A 21,274-nucleotide genomic window follows, 5' to 3' on the forward strand; every position below is an offset into this window, starting at 1 on the left:
AACGGTAGTATTGGGAAACACCCTCAGTGTCTCGGGTTAGCCTAGCGCAGTACATTGTGCACAGAGTCACATCCATCCATCATCTGGGAGTGCCTGTCCCTGGAGCAGGCAGACTAAAGCTCACACACTCCCCAGCCCCATGCAGCCCCAGCCCAGACTCCCCCTCCATCCTCCCGCCATCAGCCAGCCCAACACAGCAAGGCAATATCCTCAAGGCTGGAAGGGACATAAAAGAGTGTGGTTGAGGGTTAGGAGAATGAGAAAATGGAGTTGACCCATGAATGTAAAAATAAAATCATAAATCACTGTCAGGGTCAGAAAACTGTGTACAGTGTAAATTATAACCTCAGGGTTGGTCAAAATGGGAGCTGGTAGCTAACACTTTCACTCCCTCTTCTGACAGTAATCCATTTTAGGCACAAATAGCCAAGTGGAAGTGGCCATGTTGGGAGTATCTTGGGAAAACCAAAGGATTTGGAAATTTTACCTGTTCAGCCTATAATTGTGCCTGATATTAATGATACTGTATTTCTGATGACGAAGGACATTAGCCTGGTTAGTAAGCACTATGTTGACTAAGTCGTCATGTGGCAGCATCTCTCCTCAGCAGTGCCCAGTCCCAGTGCCACCTCAGGCCCAGCCCTGTCTTCCTTGCCTCCCTCCATGGCCAGCCCATTGAGTTCAGCACAGCACAGCACTGCGCCACACTGCACAACTCTCTCTACCGGAGTCCCTCCCCTCCTCCAGTATCAGGTTGTGGCTGTGAGTGACTGGAGTGTAGGATACTGTGGGCCAGGGCTAGAGCCGGAGTTGAAGAGAGCTTTATCTGATCTCATTACCCTCCAACAAAAGCCCAAAGCCCACGGAGAAGGCAGCAGGCAGGGGATCAGGCAGCAGCACTGCAGGGGAGGGGGTGGTGGCGGGGGTCCCAGAAGGTTGGGTAAGGAAAACATGCAGACTAAAGCTCCTTTACAGGAGACAAACAGGAAAAGCATGGCGAGAGAGAAAGGAAGAGAGGAGAAAGCACTAGGGTCTACATCCAGAGAGCATTGCCTTGCTCTGTGTGTTATTAGGGAAAGCTAAAAGAAATGACATAGATGAAAGGATTTCTAACACTAATATATGAATTGATGAGATGTATTTGATTATTCAGGGATCAAGGGAAAGTGCAGTATGCAAAGTGTAAATATATCTACGAGACCAAGCTAACCTTCAGGCCTATGGAGGGCTTGTCAGTGTTGTGGCCCAGAGTTCCGCCCAACTTCACCTTGCACACAGCCTTTGACCTAGCTGTGTGTACGTACGAGAGGGTGTTACGCTAGATGATGATCTTAAGCCGGGGCTGTGAGGCAGGTGGTGGGATGGTTTTAACCCTTCTGTTCACGTCCATAGGAGGTGTAGTAGGCCTAACCTGGCAGCTGGGTTCATGAGTGATCTCATTTTATCCCTCTCTTGGAAACATCTGTCTCATCTTGTCAGCTCTGGATCTACTCTGCCGTCGTTCCCATTCCCCACTGTGGAGGGATAGGATGTACACCATCATTGGTGTTAAGACCGATAAACACAATAGAATATCTCCATTAGTGCAGGTAGGTAGACCCGGTCACTCACTGCACTTTATTGTACAATACTGTTGTAATACACTGTACTGTACTACACTGCACAGCACTGCACTGATTGTTACTTGCGGAATAAGAACATACAGGTGGTGCACTGTAAATAATATTTAATATTCAATAATTATAATTTAATTAGATGTTATTACACAATAGGCCACTTCAATACAACTGCACTGTATTGTATGTACTGCAGGTAGCAGCTTAACGTCTAGCCATGACATTTTTGACTCTAGTCACACATAGCAAGCTTAGTTGTGTGAAACGGACAGCTATTTCACACAAACCCAATGACGGCTATGAAAGGGTGCTGAACTGCTCTGAACCCTTCTTTTGTTGTTGCCGACGTTGGCCTGCTGAGGCTAAAGGAGCTGTCGCAATACCTCTGGTCACTGGATGCTGCTGAGGAACCACCTTGTAGAAAAACAAACACACTTCATCACTCCATCCTTATCTGATTTCAGAATTTGGGGATTTATGGGGCAACCTTTACGCCAGTTCTCTGAAATGCACCCTTCTACCCTCCCATAAAACAATAAGAGACATGGGTGGGGAGTGATCCCAAGGTCTTAAAAAACGCACACTCTCAGGCAGCACACACACCTTGTACTCAGCCAGGGAATGAGACTGGTTTTCTGGGAAGAGCTTAGTAGTTAGCAAGCAGGGGGAGGAAAGCAGATGGAGGACTCCAACCTCTCTATCCCCATGGCCTCCTGTGCAGCCAGCCGCAGGGAGTCACAACATTCTGAGGCAGCGTCCAGCTAGTCACTACTACCTCATTAAGACCAGGTTGAGACGCTGGTCCTGCTTAAAGTCAGCTACCTAATTGCAGTTTCCCAGAGAAAAACACTGATTATAAATATGCCAACAGGCAGGCTCTCAATCACAGCTGGTATTCATTCCTATAAACAAAACAAATTGTTACCTGTCTCTCTCCCTGCGAGTGAGCTTTAGCTTGTAATAATTAATTTACTTGCCTTATTATTTGTGTGTGTGTGTGTTGGGAGGGGGGGGGTGGCCCTAGCTCAGCAGAAAGCCTTCTTCCTCTGCACAAACACAACTAGTGGTAGTCATGCTCCCACAACACTCGCATGATCACACACATTTATGGTTGTTGGCATCTCTCAGGAGCCTGTGAATTTGGGGTAGGTGGAGGTGTAGTCAAACTGGACAAAATAACAGCATACTCCTCCTATCCTGGTCATCTCCTATAATTCATCTGAAGAGGATTTTTTATCTTCTCTCTGCAGCCTCCCTCTCGTGCGTGCGTGGAATCCGAGCCACAAATCCACGAGATGAACTTGGCAAACACACACAATCAAATAGAACACACTGGGAAATGTCATATGTTAATGACGCTGAATATTTAATTGTATTTCCATTAGGTTATCACATTATTACCGGCACCATTTTTAGCCCCTCCCCTTGCCTCGGAGCCCCGTGCACTGTGGCGCTGCCTATGTGGGAAATCAGCTCTGATGCAGCAGTAGAAATACTGGTTTCATCCCATTTGGCACCCTACTCCCTGGACTCTTGTCCAAGATAGTGCACTATATAGGGAATATGGGGTCATTTGGGATGTATCCAAATGTATCCATCTTCTCAACCTAATAGAGGCAGGTTTATTCTGAAGGCCTCCTAGCCTGCGTCTGTTTAGCCCAGTACTACGGTCAGGGACAGACAGTTATTGAGGTATCATCTATTTTCCCCAATAATACATACGGTGTTCTTCTGTTAGCTTCTTTCAATACTGATGTGAAGAAGTCTGTGGGGCTTATAACAAGTATGAGCTAGGTCTGATTAGGTCTGGTCCCATTAGAGTGTTTTGAAGCAGCAGTGGTACCACTACCTAAACTGTTTAAAACAGTATATTCCAGCCGCCCATACAATATTTTGCCACGTTCCTTCCCAGCTCATTACGCTGACTATTAGATAATGCAGCATTGTCATTCTCATCTATTTATTTTCTTTAACAGGTGACCTGGATCGTGTAGCTCGAGGTGAGGCAGGTCAAAGTCATCCTGTCATTTTCAACTGGCCTACTTTCAGTGACTTCAAACACCTTAGGCCATGTGTGCCACTGGGCTAGAGGCTGCAGCAGTGAGGTGGTTATATTCTGGTCTGCTCTCTCTGCCTCCAGGGAGGGAAGCAGGGACCTAGACACTGTGCGGTCATCTCTACACATTTCTGGCTGCACTGTGAGCTCTGACCATGAGGGTTTCTATAAAAAAATGGAGGATGAGTTTTTATAAATAACATAACAGTGCGCGTCACATGCACTGAACGTGCACTAGCAGGACGTGTACACTGTTTAGGGAAATGTAGGGTAATGACTCAGCCTGTCAGATGGTTTCTAAAGCCTACAGACAGTTTTCTCTTGCTTTGTGTGTGTGTGTGTGTGTGTGTGTGTGTGTGTGTGTGTGTGTGTGTGTGTGTGTGTGTGTGTGTTCAAAGCTAGTCATAGTTCTACACGCATGGACCATGTGGTCCGAGTCCCCAGTCATCATATAGCATAGTGTTTCCCACCACCTTCCCTATATGGTACAGTCCTCCACTTTACTGTGGGAAATCACAGTAGCTAGCTGAACGAGTAGAGCAGTGCTCCATCATTCATGTAAGCAGGAAACACACACAGAAACAAACTGACAACTTCCTAAATCACTTGTAATGGGTGTACTTCGTTACTAAGAATGTCAACCCAAGTACAGAGTAATCCGCCTGGATGACATGTCTGATTGGCTGAGTCTTGTGGGCCCTTTCTCTCTGGTGAGGGGGAAGTGCCTAGCGCCTACTACAGAGTCGTACATCTTGTTGTCACAGACACTTGCCCAATGACCATTCCAGTCACAGCTCCAGTGAGAGCTCCTCGAGGGGCCACTCCACAGCACAGCCAGCCTCTCAGGCTGGGGAGGTCAGTGCATCAGGAGCCCCTCGTGGTTCCCTCTGGAGCCCCAGTGCAATCATAGCCACTCTTAAGCACTGGGCCTGAGAATCTCTTGTGGGGCGCTCCTGGGATATGTCACAACCCTGAGTCAAGGTGTGACCCCCCCCCCACCTCAGAGAACAGATAAATGGGATGGATGGGAGAGGAGCCAGTCTGTTGGAAATAGACAGCGAGGAGGAAGGTTTACTCCCTCTGGCAAGTCATTCCCAGTGACAAGTCAAGGTTGCCTATCAAAGTTCTCTATTGGAGGGCCATATTAGAGGTTCCCATAAACATCTCATTTTCTCAGACAGGAAACGTTAGGCTATAAGCTACAACACGAATGGCTAGCTAACAACAAGCCTTTCTGTATAGACGTTTCGACTTTTGACTTATTGAAGAGTAGCAGATAAGATTCTTGTCTCCTTAAGTTAGAGAAGGAGAGAGCACGGCTGGCGGTGTTCTCTGCTGTTAGCTATTTGTTTTATTAGCTTATTTTCAGCGGTGCGTCCATCCGCCGTGTGCAACGCTGCTCCCAGGTCCCATCTGCTAGTGCTTGCTGCTGCCGGGCTAAAGAGGCAGCGAGCGGACATGTAATGATGGCTCTCTCTGGGAACATTACCTCTGCACATTTACCTGACAGCAGCAGCAGGCAAAGCCATGTCAATCACCACGGCCAAGCTGTTTCTCCTCAGCCCGCTGAAAGATGGAGTCAGGGAAAAACATCACGGTGCTCAGTAAAACACGCGGGTACTTCTATTAAGGGGCAAATGTTTCCCTGCTCAGTACCACTCACACTGGCTGTTACAGAGTGTTGATTAGAATACATGAACCTTTTGTCATGTCTCCACACAGAGTTCAAGGTGAGCACCATTTAGGTGGTGGTGGTGGTGGTGGCTTAACCTGTCCCAGGAGGCCTTCTCTAGCTGGTCTAGAGGACCTTACAAGGCTCCCTGCCCCTCTTCTCCCAGCTCTATCCATACCTCCATCCAACCCTCTCCGTTCACCCCCTTCCTCACTGGTATGGGAACAGTAGCCCTTCCCCCACACCGGAAGCAGGGAGAGCAGAATGGTTATCGAAATTGATTCCAACATCTTCTCTCGCTTCACCCTGGCCTTTCTACTCCACTCTCATCAAAATCCCAGAGAGCTTTATCTCTACCAGCCTAACTAACACACTGACTGACTTAGTGTGAGGAGTGCATGTTGTTGTGGGTACAGTGTTGAACAGCTAATTGTACTGTCTCTTTATAGCAGCTGTACACAAATCCCTTTCTATAAAGTTCTCATTTTTCCCCACCAACCATACCTATGAGGGATTTCATTTCAATAAAAGAGAGAGAGCTGAGAGAGGGGAGATCAGAGGAGAGAGAGAGATAGTCAGAGAGATTGGTAAGTCTGAAGAAAGGGGATACGGATGAGTGTGTTGTGCTCACACACAGAGAGAGAGAGACAGAGAGAGGAGCGAGAGAGAGAGAGGAGCGAGAGAGAGCGAGAGGAGCGAGAGAGAGAGAGAGGAGCGAGAGAGAGCGAGAGAGCGAGAGAGGAGCGAGAGAGAGAGAGAGAGGAGCGAGAGAGAGAGCGAGAGAGAGAGCGAGAGAGAGAGAGAGAAGTGAGAAAGCAGCAATAGTAGCTCTTTCTTACCGTCCTCCTCCTTAATGTGTGTGTTCTGTGGGCTGTGCATTCTCTCTCTGCGGTTCGGGGGACTCAGGTTGGAAGCAGGGCCGTGATCAGCTGATATCCATGTGGGGTCGTTCATATCAAAGTCCTCACTGCTCACTGAAGTCTCATCCTGACAGAAAAAGACAGGGAGAGGGAGAAAGAGAGAAAGAGGGGGGGGGGGGGGGATTATCATGTCATTCCATGGACAGCTAAGACAGGTGAAAGAGGGAGAAAATAAAGAGATTGGAAGATATCAGACGTTACATGTGACGGATCGGACCTCAGACATCAGAGAGGTTGCCAAAAGAGGTGGACTGAGGCTCCCTGTCTGTGTCAGGAGACAACCTAAATGGGCTACTGACGGAGTGGATGACACCTTGCAGTAAGAAAATGAATGAATGTCTGGACTGCTGAGCGTTATGTTGTAAATAAATCAAACAACATAACCGCCAACAATTTACTATTATGAGTATGAGACTATGGACAAAATTCAAAGGCAGCCTGTCGTTGCACATTCGCAATACAGCAAAGTGATACACATCAGTCATTACAGTAGCTCTCCCTTTTTAGTCACTGCATTAAGGCAAAGAGCACAGCAGACAGAGGACTACAGACAAAATACAATAACAACTCCATCTACCAGGTCCAGAAGCCTTTAGAAGTAGGCCTATGCATACAGAGCATTAAGAAAGATGAATTAAGCATTAGAAGTCCAGCTGAGGCTCCATGACCGGAGACAAACCCAGGCCAAAAACCAACTAATGACACCATAAGGGTTAAGGCCCCTATCTTAATTTCCATATCAGAGATGATTCTACATTCATTCCAATCCTGTTAGTTTGACTTGTGTCAGTGAGGCTCCTCTGGTTGCAGCACAGAGCAAAGAGGATCTGAGAGCCCGGCACTCCCACTAATGAGGTCCAGAGTGCTGCAGATAGCTGCCTTTCAGGCAACACAATAGACAGACAGTCAAGATTCAGCGTTTCCCTCCAACAGACCCATCCACTGCACTTTAGAACTTGTTATTAAGTCTTTCCATACACTTGCAGTATGAGCGTGTACAAGCACTTATAGTCTCACACATCCGCAACACACATGTGCACACATCATATACAGTGGGGCAAAAAAGTATTTAGTCAGCCACCAATTGTGCAAGTTCTCCCACTTAAAAAGATGAGAGAGGCCTGTAATTGTCACACCCTGACCATAGTTTACTTAGTATATTTCTATGTTTTGGTTGGTCAGGGTGTGATCTCAACCACATAGAAAATCTTTGGAGGGAGTTGAAAGTCCGTGTTGCCCAGCAACAGCCCCAAAACATCACTGCTCTAGAGGAGATTTGCATGGAGGAATGGGAGAAAATAACCAGCAACAGTGTGTGAAAACCTTGTGAAGACTTACAGAAAATGTTTGACCTCTGTCATTGCCAACAAAGGGTATATAACAAAGTATTGAGAAACTTTTGTTATTGACCAAATACTTATTTTCCACAATAATTTGCAAATAAATTCATTAAAATTCCTACAATGTGATTTTCAGGATTTTTTTCCCTTATTTTGTCTGTCATAGTTGAAGTGTACCTATGATGAAAATGACAGGTCTCTCTCATCTTTTTAAGTGGGAGAACTTGCACAATTGGTGGCTGACTAAATACCCCACAGTATTTCCGTTAATTCCCATATATTCTCGTTAATTCCCACGGAAATTTTCCACCTCTGAATATTCCCAAAAATGTGCAACCCTAATCCGTACACACATATTATATATCATGCACATACATCCGTACACACACAATACATATCATGCACACACACACAAATCATATATCATGCACATACATCCGTACACACACATTATATATCATGCACAAACAATCGTACACACGCATCATATATCATGCACACACAACCGTACACATGAGTCATATATCATGCACACACAACCGCACACATGAGTCATATATCATGCACACACAACCGCACACATGAGTCATATATCATGCACACACAACCGTACACGAGTCATATATCATGCACACACAACCGTACACATGCATCATATAGCCTGCTATCACTACTATCTGTATCAGTCTTTTTCTGATTGAGCAACATGAAGGGCATACACACAAAAACAGACTCAAACTACACTGATTCACTAACAAGGGCAGTGATGAAACAGTCTGGAGAGGACTAACTGTAAGTTGGTTTTTCAGGCGATGCCCCCTTCAATTTTGCATGATAAGTGGACAGCGCATAGTCACGATCAATAATGATGAAACCTAGATGTTACGATCAATAATGACGTAACCTAGATGTCACGATCAATAATGATGAAACCTACACTGAGTGTATAAAACATTCATATTGAGTTGCACCCCCACCCCCCTTTGTCCTCAGAACAGCCTCAATTTGTTGGGGCATGGACTCTCAAAGGTGTCAAAAGGTTCCACAGGGAGGCTGGCCCATGTTGACTCCAATGCTTCCCATAGTTGTGTCAAGATGACTCAATGTCCTTTGGGTGGTGGACCATTCTTGATACACATGGGAAACTGTTGAGTGAAAAACCCAGCAGCATTGCAGTTCTTCACACACTCAAACTGGTGCGCCTGGCACCTACTACCATATCCTGATCAAAGGCACTTCAATCTTTTGTCTTGCCCATTCACCCTCTGAATGGCACACATACACAATCCATGTCTCAATCGTCTCAAGGCTTAAAAATCATTCTTTAACCTGTACTCTCCCCTTCCTCTGACTGAAATGGATTTAACATGTGACATCAATAAGGGATCATAGCTTTTACCTGGATTCACCTGGTCAGTCTGTCATGGAAAGAACAGTGTTGATAATGTTTTGTACACAGAGTATATGCACGGCCTCTTCAGAGAGGACCAAATTAAACAAAATGCCATAGGCATTTGGGTGTGCATACTTTGTGTACATTTCTGCAGTCATTATCAGCAAAAAGGGATCATAGTCATACTGTAGTGCAGACATCACAAAGAACCTGGCTGCTCCTCCATCTTTCCACAAGGAACAACAGACATCAGCCAAACCCCCCCCACATGCCTACCCAACAGGAACTGTCAGTCACCCTCTGCCCACATGCTGGCTGCCCAGCACGCACTCAAATTGGTTATCTTCTTTCACTTGCAAATTGACCTGTGCATTATTGATGAGTTTGTGTGGATGGAGATACAGGCGCTCCCTAACTAACGGGTCCGCTGTTGATTCGACCCAGGTGCAGCCCTACCCTACAGCATGGCACAGTGGAAGGCATCAAGACAAGGACAGGATCGAAGTACAGCACTGGTGGCCATATGTAGAAATTGTAGCAGATTGTCATTAAATTGTGACTGCTGTCACACTGAACCTAAAGATAACAAAGGTCCTTGGGCAGTGGAGAGGAGATGGAGAGGGGCTGGGAGGGGTCACTGAGTCATCAGTCATGGGGAGTGGGAGGGGTCATGGCAGCATGTCCTATCGAGGTCAAGCGAAGCAGAGTGTGTAATCAGCATTCTGACGAGATGCTGCTAGGTGAATGTCAACAGATTCTCAGCTACTGTACCTATGGCACCCAATCACACTGGAGGATGCAAGTATCTGATAGCTGACATCAGTGTCTCACTATAGGCCTATATGTATGTCTTCTTCTGCCACAGTTTCAACAATGAGTTGGGTTTACACACACTTAACAATCCTGACATCCTGAGTGAATACACTGATGCCTGACAAGGACATAAAGTTAGGCTTGACTTCTTTGTAGATGAACTGGTTGGCAGTCAGTACAGGCCTATGTCCGTACTAGAAATCTATGACGAAAGAAATTCATATCTATAACACACTGGCCTATATCGTTAGCACATGAATCAACTTAAAGTGAGTGATCTAAAAGGCCCTTCATTTAATCTGACGTTTAACTCCTTTTCAATTACAATCATATAAACCCACATTAACTGGTTATGTTGTTATGTGTCGGTTAGGGAGAGAATCCAATTTGGAACAATGCAGACAAGGGTTTATTGTCTACCTACCTACAGTATCCCTCCCCCGTCTGTCTGCATCCATTTCACCCCCACGGCTCAATCCTAGAATGCTGCCCTTCCTTTTATTCGTTTTTATTGTTTATTAATGATCCCAGTCTAATGCTTTCATCTCATCTAAATGCAGATGAATCACAGCCTGGGTGGAAGGAGAAAGCAGAACCAACCAAATTACATCTCTTTGGGCTTTAATGAAATAAAGCAGCACCACTCCCTTTCTTAGGCAACATCAAATAGCCTGTGTTCAAAGATCTAAGCCCAGGCTAATTAAGATCCAACCTAATACTTTACTTTGTGTGAATATGTGACTCGGTTTATCAGTTTGGTAAACAACTGGGAAGTGGAGATCCATCCTACTTGTCTCTATTCTGTATCAATCAATCAGATTGATTTCATAAAGCCCTTTTTACATCAGCAGCTGTATGGAACCACAAAACCATGGAAGCTACCATTGGGGACATAGCCGAGGTGTTCTTTGCAATTCCATTTCTTCAAATATCTTCCAGTATATTTGCCACTGCATCCAACCAAGGACCTGAGTCTGTTTATAAGGACAGCACTCCAGCGCAGGAGCCATTCTCCTCAAATTGAGGATGCAAGGAAAAAATAATTAACTGCCAGCACTTATATTTTCAACACGGTGGAAGAAGAGTAAAAGGCTTATATTTTCAACACGGTGGAAGAAGAGTAAAAGGCTTATATTTTCAACACGGTGGAAGAAGAGTAAAAGGCTTATATATTTAACAATGTGGAAGAAGAGTAAAAGGCTTATATTTTTAACAAGGTGGAAGAAGAGTAAAAGGCTTATATTTTTAACACGGTGGAAGAAGAGTAAAATGCTTCCATGATCATTCTTCCATATCACAAATACTCAAGTTTTGTCAAGCACAGCAGAATGGATGAGGAGGCCCAGATCTAGGACAACACTGCTTTGATATGGCATCTTGATAAGCTCCTCATTAAATATTTTCGATATGGGACCATAATTGCAATAATTGCAATGATTGACGTGCCTTCAAAAGAGTCAATCACACATAAAAACATATTCTGAGGCACAGGCTTGTTCATGGTTTTAAATTCAGTCCCATTTCCACCATGTATCTCCTTAAACACCCCAGTATTTATTCACTAAGACAATTAGGCTTAGCCAACACACTCCAATGTAAAAACAAAAAAAACAGAGGACACAAAATGACCCTTTGTGCCATCTGAAGTGCTTTTTCCACAGAGGCCGGAACTGAGAAAGTACATTTCAAGCTAATGCAGTTAGCAACCGGACCTTTCCTCTCTGCTCAGCTCTGCTCTGCTCTGCTCTGCTCAGCGCTCATATCCAGGCAGCTCTCTAGACTCTGCCAATTGTTCTCTTCACTTTAAAGTGTTCAGCAGGCGGGCGGGGGAACAACAGACCCTCCAGTGTAAGACGAAATCTGCGTTCTTCCACCTGCCCCCTCCCCTCCTCCATCATTTCTCCCTCCTCACTTATTCTCCTCCATTCACATGGATGCTGGTATTTCAGCAGCAGCAGCACTGCATTCTCTCCTCTATAAATAGGGAGGAAGGGACAGCATGTTTATTGGCTGCCATGGAAACTGATCAGGAACATTAGGCTTGGAAATTAAATTGATTCTGAACAATTCTGGTTCTGAGAAATTTGAAGAGGAGAGAAATTAAGCACTGTACGACTGCTAAAGATGAAGGCTAAAATACAAGGAGGATTCAGACTAGTCAATTCAAACATGTTCAGTAGAATTAATCCCAGTTTAACCAATTGACATGATTTTATTTCCTTTTACAGTAAATGCAGGCATAAGCAAATAAGAGAGGCCAGGGTCATGTGGTAAGACTGAGTAAGACATTTACAGCCTTCCGTGCAAATTGTGGCATTTTCTTTTTAATCTCTCCTAATGAACATGGAGCAACATATTGATGTCAACAGCCATAAATGCAATAGAAGTTCCAAAATAGACAATATTATCTCAAACTTGATGAGATAATGACAGGTGTTAGGCAAGGTAGTATCAAGGTGGATCTAGACCAGGCCTGGGCAATTATTTTCCATGGAGGGCCACATGAGAATATATTTTTTCCATCGCGGGCCAGAATCATATTACAGGCTTATACATCATGTGTATGACTGTATTGGCAGATATATATATATATATATATATATATATATATATACCCACACTGTAAATCACATCCAGATATGCTACTTAATTTACTTTTTTAACATGCACAGAAATAAACCACACCCATGTTCTCCTTTTAGTAGGTACTTTCATTATTAAACATGCAATGAACTACACAGAGGGAAAAGTACACTGTGCATTCAGCACCACGGACACAACTCTTGTTAACGGGTATGCCCAAAAACACAAGAAAGAGAGAGAGCTCAACATTACATTTAAAACTACTCAATCAGTGTAAGGAGTGAAGTCTCTGACATCACCTCTCTAGTCAATGCCCATCAGGTATAGTTTCTGATGTCGCTATGCGCAGGATTGCTGAGAGGTGAGAGTCAGTAAAAGATGATCTGTGCCTTGGCTTGTTATATTTCATCACTGAAAATGTCTGTTCACATACATAAGTTGACCCAAACAGTACAAACATCTTCTGAGCATGACTCCTAATCTTTGGAAAGTTTTGTGAATCGAGAGATGCATAGAACCTCATCAGTGACAATGTTTTGAATAGTTCTCTAATCACTGCATCAGATTGAAGATCGATAAGCTCAAGTTGCAGTTCAGTGGGAGAGTTATCCACATTCACAAGGCGAAAGGATAGGAAACCAACAACATGTCATTTTCCAACACTTTGAAATCCTAAAAACGACGAGAAAACTCATTGTTCAAAGCACACAGCAGTGATGTATACTTCTCCCGCTGGTCATCTGATAGGGAACAGACTAGTAATCCGATCAAATCAAATCAAATTTTATTTGTCACATACACATGGTTAGCAGATGTTAATGCGAGGGTAGCGAAATGCTTGTGCTTCTAGTTCCGACAATGCAGTAATAATCAAACAAGTAATCTAACCAACAATTTCAAAACTACTGTCTTATACACAGTGTAAGGGGATAGTAGTGTCGAAAGGTGGGTGAGATTGTTGGCTTCTACTTGGCGGGTCAGGAGGAGTAATTTTTAGTTGAAGGCTTTGACAAGGCTGTATACATGTGATGTGCAAAAACGCCCTTCCCTTGTAGTTCGGAATTCAGTTAATTCATAAGGGCCATGATGTCCACGAAGAATCAGCCAACCATTCTTTATCTTGCAGTTGAGGGCAGCTTTCATTTGCAAAAACTCAGCAATCTCCGACTTCAGGTCTCACACCCTTTTAAGCGCCTTCCCCAAACTCAGCCATCTCATGTTTGTGTGGTAGGGGAGATCTGCATGACCCGACTCCGTCTCTTCCAACAGTGAGACAAACTGCCTGTGGTTTAAAGATTTTGCTCTTATGAAGTTTACCACTTTAGTGACTGTATCCACATGGCTCATTTTCAGAACACATTTACAGAGCACCTCCTGATGAATAATGCAATGCAGGAAATGAATGTTCTGATCTGCGTTCAGCTCAGCTATTTTATTTTATTTTTATTTAACCTTTATTTAACTAGGCAAGTCAGTTAAGAACAAATTCTTATTTTCAATGACGGCCTAGGAACAGTGGGTTAACTGCCTGTTCAGGGGCAGAACGACAGATTTGTACCTTGTCAGCTCGGGGGTTTGAACTTGCAACCTTCCGGTTACTAGTCCAACGCTCTAACCACTAGGCTACCATGCCGCCCCTACTTGATCTTGTATCCTTTTCAAAAGGCCAATGTTGTTTCCTGTGAAGTTTGGGCACCCATCAGTGGTCACACTGGATAACTTTTCAAAACTCAGTCCCAGCTTTGCCACACACTTATTAACCTCCAATAAATATTTCCCTGTGGTTGTGCTCTTCATTGACTGCACTGAAGCAAGTTCCTCTAATTTCAAAGCCTGGGGTTATGCCTCGGAAGAATATCAACAACTGTGCCGTGTCACGTGCATCACTGCTCTCATCCAGGGCCAAGGAGAAATAGATGAAATCCTTTATCTTGTCTTTCAACTGTTGTCCCATATTCTCTGCGAATACGACGTGTCACTGTTCATCTTGACAGGGGAAAAAACTTCAAACAGCTCTTTCTTGTCGGGTCAAAGTATTGCTGCAGAGTCAATGAAACATTCTTTAATGAATTCGCCCTCAGTGAATGGCTTACTATGTTTAGCAATTTTGTGGGACAATACAGAGCTAGCTCTCGCAATTCTGTTGTTTGTTGAATGCAGTTTTGTGAAAAGTCCTTGCTGCTTTTGCAACTGAGAAAGCAACTCTTTCGATGCACTTGCCCTCTGCTCAGAAGACATATTCCTATATTTCTCTGAATGCTTCGTCTGGAAGAGTAGGGACAAGCTGTGGTCTTTCAAGACAGCGATGTTCTCTTTGCACACTAAGCACACAGCTTTCCCTGATACCTCAATAAAATAAACATTTCGATGTCCACTCTTGCTGGAACACTCTACATTCATTGTCTACTTTCCTTTTCTTTGAAAAACTATTTTGCGCAATTTCTAGCTAGCTACTATTTGTAACTGTGACGTGTGTGTCAGCCTGACAGTCACTGTCTGTCCTCGTGCAGTTGTTATTTATACGCGAATTCAAAATAAATGTCCCACAAGCGGTGGGAGTTCAATCATTACACAAATGGTGAGTATTCAAAACTTTACAATCGCAAATTCTTTAAGTGATCTGAGCATGATTCCGCGGGCCATATTGAATCAGGTTGCGGGCGGGCCCGGCCTTTGCCCAGGCCTGATCTAGATGGATGTAATGAATGTCCTAGTATGTCCAAATGTCTTTCAATACAATTTTTCTTAGAAATCAATGAGGAAGTTGGGGGAGCAGCAGGAAGCAGCATTTCAGAACAGAGGTGATAATATTGATAAGTGTGTGGCGTTTGTTGGCTGAGGCACAATGCGAATCCACACACACACACACACACACACACACACACACACACACCACACACACACACACACACACACACACACACACACACACACACACACACACACACACACACACACACACACACACACACTCACTGGAAGGATTAACAAGGTGCAGACGACAATCCTCCACTGCAAAGTATTGATCGCAGGAAAAACCAACCGTGAAGAGAGGAATATACACTATACAATGCATTCGGAAAGTATTCACACCCCTTGACTTTTTCAACATTTTATTACATTACAGCCTTATTCTAAAATGTAAAATGCTTTTTTCCCTCATCAATCTACACACAATACCCCATAATGACAAAGCAAAAACCTTTTATTTTTTATTTTAGCAAATGTATATATATATATTTTTTTTTTACTGTAATATCACATTTACATAAGTAAATTCTTCTCTGCAGATCCTCTCAAGCTGTCAGGTTGGATTGGGAGTGTCGCTACACAGCTATTTTCAGGTCTCTCCAGAGATGTTCGTTCGTTCGGGTTCAAGTGGGCTCTGGCTGGGTCACTCAAGGACATGCAGAGACTCCGAAGCCACTCCTGTGTTGTCTTGACTGTGTGCTTAGGGTCATTGTGCTGTTGGAAGGTGAACCTTCGCCCAAGTCTGAGGTCCTGAGCAGGTTTTCATCAAGCATTTCTCTGTACTTTGCTACGTTCATCTTTCCCTCGATCCGGACTCCTCTCCCAGTCCCTGCTGCTGAAAAAAATCCCCACAGCATGATGCTGCCCCTACCATGCTTCACCGTATGAATGGTGCCAGGTTTCCTCCAGACGTGTCACTTGGCATTCAGGCTACAGAATTCAACCTTGGTTTCATCAGACCAGAGAATCCTTTACGAGCCTTTTGGCAAACTCCAAGTGGGCTGTCATCTGCCTTTTACTGAGGAATGGTTCCGTCTTGCCAAACTACCATAAAAGTCTACAGAGCTGGTTGTTCTTCTGGAAGATTCTCCTATCTCCACAGAGGAACTCTAGAGCTCTATCAGTGATCATCGGGTTCTCGGTCACCTCCCTGACCAAGGCCCCCCCCCCCGATTGCTCAGTTTGGTCAGGCAGCCAGCTCTGTGTTCTTGTAGACCTTCAATGCTGCAGAAATGTTTTGGTACCCTTCCCCAATTCTGTGCCTCGACACAATCCTGTCTCGAAGCTCTACGGACAATTTCTTCGACCTCATGGCTTGGTTTTTGCTCTGACATGCTGTCAACTGTGGGACCTTATATAGACAGGTGTGTGCCTTCCAAATCATGTTCAATCAATTGAATTTACCATTGGTGGACTCCAATCAAGTTGTAGAAACATCTCAAGGATGATTAATGGAAACAGGATGCACCTGAGCTCATAGCAAATGGTCTGAATACTTAAGTAAATAAGGTATTTCTGTTATTTATTTATTTTGCTCTGTCATTATGGGTTATTGTGTGTAGATTGATGAGAAAAATGTTTTATTTAATCCATTTTAGAATAAGGCTGTAACATAACATGTGAAAAACATCAGGGGGTCTGAATACTTTCCAAATGCTCTGTATATACAAAAGTATGTGGACACCCCTTCAAATTAGTGGATTTGGCCATTTCAGTGTGTATATAATCGAGCACACAGCCATGCAATCTCCATAGACAAGCATTGTCAGTAGAATGGCCTTACTGAAGAGCTCAGTGAATTTCAACGTGGCACCGTCATAGGATGCCACCTTTCCAACAAGCCAGTTCATAAAATTTCTGCCATACTAGAGCTGCCCCGGTAAATTGTAAGTGCCGTTACTGTGAAGAGGAAACATCTACAGCAAAAACGGCATTCCATGGCCGAGCAGCCACACAAGAGTAAGATTACCATGCGCAATGCCAAGCGTCGGCAGGAGTGGTGTAAAGCTCGCAGCCATTGGATTCTGAAGTAGTGGAAATGTGTTCTCTGCAGTGATGAATCACGCTTCACCATTTGGCAGTCCGACGGACAAATCTGGGTTTGGCGGATGCCAGGAGAACGCTACCTTCTCAAATGTATAGTGCCAACTGTTAAGTTTGGTGGAGGAGGAACAATGGTCTGGAGCTGTTTTTCATGGTTCGGGCTAGGCCCCTTAGTTCCAGTGAAGGGAAATCTTAACGCTACAGAATACAATGACATTCTAGACAATTCTGTGCTTCCAACTTTGTAGCAAAAGTTTTGGGAAGCCCCTTTCCTGTTTCAGCATGACAATGCCCCCAAGCACAAAGCAAAGTCCATGCAGAAATGGTTTGTTGAGATCGGTGTGGAAGAACTTGACTGGCCTGCACAGAGCCCTGACCTCAACCCCATCGAAAACACCTTTGGGATAAATTGGAACGCCGACTGCGAGCCAGGCCTAATCGTCCAACATCAGTGCCCGATCAGTGCCCGATCTCACTAATGCCCTCGGGGCTGAATGGAAGCAAGTCCCTGCAGAAATGTTCCAACATCTAGTGGAAAGCCTTCCCATAAGGCTGTTATAGCAGCAAAGTGGGGACCAACTTCATATTAATGCCCATGATTTTAGAATGAGATGTTCGACGAGCAGATGTCCATATCATTTGGTAATGTAGTGTACCACCACGGACACAGACATTACTTGCACACACTCAAAAACACACACATATAACCCATTCATTACACGCAGACGTTAGTATGCACCTACAGCTCAAGCAAGTGTGACGGGGGGCAGAAATACTTAGTAAATAAATAAATAGTCTCATCAAAGTTGATGATAGTTGAAAAGTGGATGAGGATTGGAACAGGCGAGGTGATGGACAGGCTGCTGGAAGAACACACAGACAGATGCATATCAATATCTGCTGTATAATATTAAACCACTAGACATGTGTGCCAAAGGACTAATAGAAAGCATTCTATTACTATGAAGATGGAGCTGACAATAATCAATGATTCCCACCTGACCTTCATGGGTCAGTCAACAAGCCTGGTGGGAAGCTATTTCTGTGGCTGCTGAGTTCAGGAGGAACACAGCTAACTGAGCAGGGCTGGTAGAGTCACACTGAGATTGGGCTGGGGCTGAGGAGGGGACAACTGCATCTGAAACTATATCTCCACAGTCAATTACACTGTGACTGCATGTTACTCTATCCAGTCTAACAACAGAGAGCGTGAGAGGTAAAAAAGGCAACAGACTACAGGGCGTCGGAACGATCTGCGACTTATGTTTCAGAATCTCAGCCGAATCAGCCGTTGGTACTGGAGAGTTGAAAACGTGTGTCATTGATCATGACCACAAGGACATAGACAGACAGCATACTCTTCTATTGGCACAATAAGTACAGCCAGTAACCGACAGACAGACAAACATGAAGCAGAATGAGGAGCAAGAAACAAGATTACCAGGAGAAAAGCAAGTCCATAAATGTCATGCCCCCGAGTCTATTAATTACATTGGTGAAAAGGTGCTGAGCCCCTGATGATAAATAGAGAAGGAGCAGGATGCTTTGGGAACAAGGAAAGCGTGTTTCTGGGGATAGGCCCAGGTCTGCATCAAGTGCTATTTGTAATTGTATTTATTAAGGATTAATGATCCCCATTAGCTGCTGCCAGCTGCTCTTCCCGGGGTCCAGCAACATTAAGGCAGTTAAATACAATTAAAAATAGTACATGACATTACATTTCATAACACCTTTCACAACACACTAAGTGTGTTCCCTCAGGCCACTACTCTACTACCACATATCTACAATACAAAATCCATGTGTATATGTGTGTGGAGTATGTGTATGTGTGTGTCTGTGCCATTGTGTCTCTCTTCACAGTCCCTGCTGTTCCATAAGGTGTATTTTTAGCTATTAAAAAAAAGAAAATACGGATTCTACTGCTTGTATCAGTTACTTGATGTGGAATGTAGTCATGGCTCTATGTAGTACTGTGTGCCTCCCATATCCTGTTCTGGACTTGGGGACTGTGAAGAGACCTATGGTGGCATGTCTTGTAGAGTATGGATGGGTGTCTGAGGTGTGCTAATAGTTCAAACAGACAGCTCGGTGCAGTCAACATGTCAATATTTCTTACAAAAACAAGTAGTGATGAAGTCAATCTCTAATCTCTTGACATGAATGTTATTGATGTTAGCTCTCTGTGTACATTTAAGGGCCAGCCGTGCTGCCCTGTAACGAGCCAATTGTAATTTTCCTAAATCCCTCTTTGTGGCACCTGACCAGACAACTGGACACTAGTCCAGGTGTGACAACACTGGGGCCTGTAGGACCTGGCTTGTTGATAGTGAGCTGCACTTTATTATGGACAGACTTCTCCCCATTTTAGCTACTGTTGCGTCAACATGTTTTGACCATGACAGTTTACAATCCAGGGTTAGGCCAAGCAGTTTAGTCACCTCAGCTTGCTCAATTTACACAGTATTCATTACAATACTTAGTTGAGGTTTAGGGTTTAGTGAATAATTTGCCCCAAATACAATGATTTTAGTTGAAATATTTAGGACTTATTTTGGACTTATTTCTTGCTACCCACTCTGAAACTGAAAGCAGCTCTTTGTTAAGTGTTGCAGTAATTCCACTCACTGTAGTAGCTGACGTGTATAGTGTTGAGTCCTTCGCATACATAGTACATACACACACACTGGCTTTACTCAGAGCAAGTGGCAGGTCATTAGTAAAGATTGAAAAAAGGGGCCTAGACAGCTGCCCTGGGGAATTCCTGATTCTACCTGGATTATGTTGGAGATGCTTCCATTAAAGAACACCCTTTGTGTTCTGTTAGACAGGTAACTCTTTATAGCAGGGGAGGTAAAGCCCTAACATGTTTTTCCAGCAGCAGACTATGATGTCAAAAACCGCACTGAAGTCTAACAAAACAGCTCCTACAATCTTTTTACCATCAATTTCTCTCAGCCAATCATCAGTAATTTGTGTAAGTGCAGTGCATGTTGAATGTCCTTCCCTATAAGCGGCTAAAAGACAATGTTTTCCAAAAGTTTACTAAGGGTTGGTAACAGGTTGATTGGTCAGCTATTTGAGCAACACCATGGGGGTTTTACTATTCTTGGGTAGCGGAATTACTTTAGCTTCCCTCCAGGCCTGAGGGCACACACTTTCTTGTAGACTTCAATTGAAGATTATGGCAAATAGGAGGGGCAATATCGTCCGCGATTATATGCAGTCATTTTCCATCCAAGTTGTCAGACCCAGGTGGCTTGTCACTGTTGATAGACAGCAATACTTTTTTCACCTCTTCCACACACTTTACAAAATTCAAAATTACAATGCTTGTCTTTCATAATTTGGTAATTTATACTTGGATGTGTAGTGTTGGTGTTTGTTGCTGGCATGCCTAGCTTTGCTAATCTTGTCAATGAAAAAAATAGGCAAGATCTTTACTATGCATTAACAAAAGACACAACAAAAAAATACTTCCTGAATCATAGCAAACACAACCTGTAACCTTGTGCTGGGTCGGGCTGCCTCTAACAAGGTCAAAGCATTGGTGTACCCACTGTGACTGACTTCAGATTGGCAGATCCTTCAGTTAGCCATGTCAAAACGAAATGAACTGGGGAAAGTCTTTGCTGTTAATATGGTGCTAAACATAACTGACACACAAGACAGCGACAGGAGTCTTCTCAATAACCCACACTAAGAAATAAACAGGCCAAGAGATTTCCCACACAGAGCTACTTTGTCATTCTGTAAGTGTTCAGTTTAAATCGATGATGCTGATAGGAACAGACAGCCGATGTAGTGAATTCAGATGTTTCTCCGAGAGACAATAACGGTTATAGAAATGTAAACTTGGTCTTCGCAAATACATGGATGCACAACATCATTAAAGTGACATGGGCACTCTGATCTGCTTTCACAATACAATGTTTACTGGATGTGATGGGTTTGGGTTGTGGTGGGTGCTTTCAGGAACCTGATATCCTCTCAAACACACTGGCATATTCACACACTCTTCCACAATGGAAAGGGTGACTACTCCTTTCTCTCAGTGAGTACTCTCTGCACTAGTTTAAAGTGCCTT

The 21,274-nt window shown here is 44.0% G+C and overlaps 1 protein-coding gene across 2 annotated transcripts in view; it reads right to left on the reverse strand.

The window, feature by feature from the left end:
* Positions 1-21,274, reverse strand: part of LOC109869719 (nucleolar protein 4-like) — a 140,288-nt gene that overhangs the window by 49,041 nt on the left and 69,973 nt on the right. For both annotated transcript variants that reach the window (XM_031803545.1, XM_031803546.1), the window contains exon 5: positions 6,184-6,331. In XM_031803545.1, coding sequence (XP_031659405.1) covers positions 6,184-6,331 — 148 coding nt within the window. The remainder of the gene's footprint in view (positions 1-6,183; positions 6,332-21,274) is intronic.

This window comes from Oncorhynchus kisutch, linkage group LG24 (assembly GCF_002021735.2).
Source record: "Oncorhynchus kisutch isolate 150728-3 linkage group LG24, Okis_V2, whole genome shotgun sequence".
NCBI lineage: Eukaryota > Metazoa > Chordata > Actinopteri > Salmoniformes > Salmonidae > Oncorhynchus > Oncorhynchus kisutch.